The sequence below is a fragment of the Ichthyophthirius multifiliis genome, assembly GCF_000220395.1.
Source record: "Ichthyophthirius multifiliis unplaced genomic scaffold scaff_1120509251129, whole genome shotgun sequence".
Classification (NCBI taxonomy): Eukaryota; Ciliophora; class Oligohymenophorea; order Hymenostomatida; genus Ichthyophthirius; species Ichthyophthirius multifiliis.
The window spans coordinates 26,541-27,999 of record NW_004086177.1 but is presented as its reverse complement, the minus strand read 5'-3'; the positions used below and the strand labels follow the sequence as shown (position 1 = coordinate 27,999).

Genomic DNA, 1,459 nt, shown 5'->3' with positions numbered 1-1,459 from the left:
ACTAAAAAAAAAAAATATTACAAAAAAAAATATGAAAACATAATTTATAATTCTTTCATTATTAATAGTATCTTCTATTGCTTTAACCAATAAGAAGCCATTATAAGCCCACAAAAATATTGAAGCTTTAAAAAAAGATAAATCATGGTCTAAGATTATATTGACATTGGCTGAACTCCATATGATGTCTGAAGATAATGCTGTTAACGATTTATTAGAAGCTGTTGTTTAATTAGTTGAAGACTTATAAGAAAAATAAGAAAGATAAGATAATTATTTCTAAGAAAAAACTTCTTAATATCGCGCCGATGTCGGTAAATTATAAGGAGAAATTGATTCTGCTATAACTGATGTATCAATTGCTACAGAAGATCTTTAGAACAACTTATATCCTCGTAGAAAGAACTTATAAGACGATATTGTAAGTGGTGAATAACACTTAGCTGAAAACAAAGCTAGATTAGAAAAAATAAAGAATCTCAGAGAATAAGAAAGGGCTGCTTATCTTGAAAGATAAGAAGAACATGAATCTGCTTTATCAGCATTAGATGAAGCATTAAACTTATTAGAATAATTAGCTGGTAGTTCTTTCGTTTAAGTTAAATTTGCCAAAACAAACCTTTAAAAAATCTAAAACAAACTCGGAAAACACCTCCACGAAACTCTTGCAAAAGCTCTCGTTTAATTAGCAACAAGCGAATTTGCTGATGCTAGATTAGTTAGAGATGTAATTGAAAAATTGAGTCAAATTTAATAAAACATTAAAAAATCTTAAGCCGATGAAAAATAATAAGAATAATTATAATAAAAATAATACGATGAAGAAGTTTAAAGATTAGAATAAAATAATCTTGATACTTTAACTGTTCTTAATTCTGATAAATTAAGTCTTGATGCTACTAATTATTCAATTGATGAGTAAGAAAAATTCAAAGCATAAAGAGAAAGTGATTTAGCTGGATCATAAGCCGATTTATAACATACTAATGAAAATTATGAATAATTATTAAAAGCTAATGAAGAATTATCAGCATAATTAGCCTCTGAACTTAGTGCTGCTTCTGAAGCTTTAGAAATATTATAAAATGGAGAATTCACTGAATATATTAGATAGAGATTAAGTTCTTTCTGAAAATATTTTTATAAATGATTCAAAGAAATTTATATTAATATTTATGTTTTTTATTGATAATACATATATATTTTTTTAGAATTTTATTTCTTTTAATTATATATATATATATATATATATGAATTTAAACTAATAAAATAATCAAGAAAATTTATAAACAAATAGATTAGAATAAAATATTCCTAATGACTATATAGCATTATCTTAATCAAAATGGTTTGATCCTTTCGGAATTTTTTATATTTTTTAAATAAATATGTAATCATCATAATAAGATATTTAAAAGTTTTCTTTTTTTATTTTATTTTTTATATATGTTTCTCATTT

At 23.4% G+C, this 1,459-nt stretch overlaps 1 protein-coding gene across 1 annotated transcript; it reads left to right on the top strand. All coding sequences in view use genetic code 6, as the record gives it.

Annotated features, from left to right (window-relative positions):
- IMG5_145750 (hypothetical protein) lies at positions 1 to 1,230 on the top strand (the record flags this gene model as incomplete). Its single annotated transcript, XM_004031109.1, has 1 exon — positions 1 to 1,230. A coding segment is annotated over one exon (1,131 nt), but the record flags the coding sequence as incomplete, so codon positions are not given.
- Between the last annotated feature and the right edge of the window lie 229 nt (positions 1,231 to 1,459).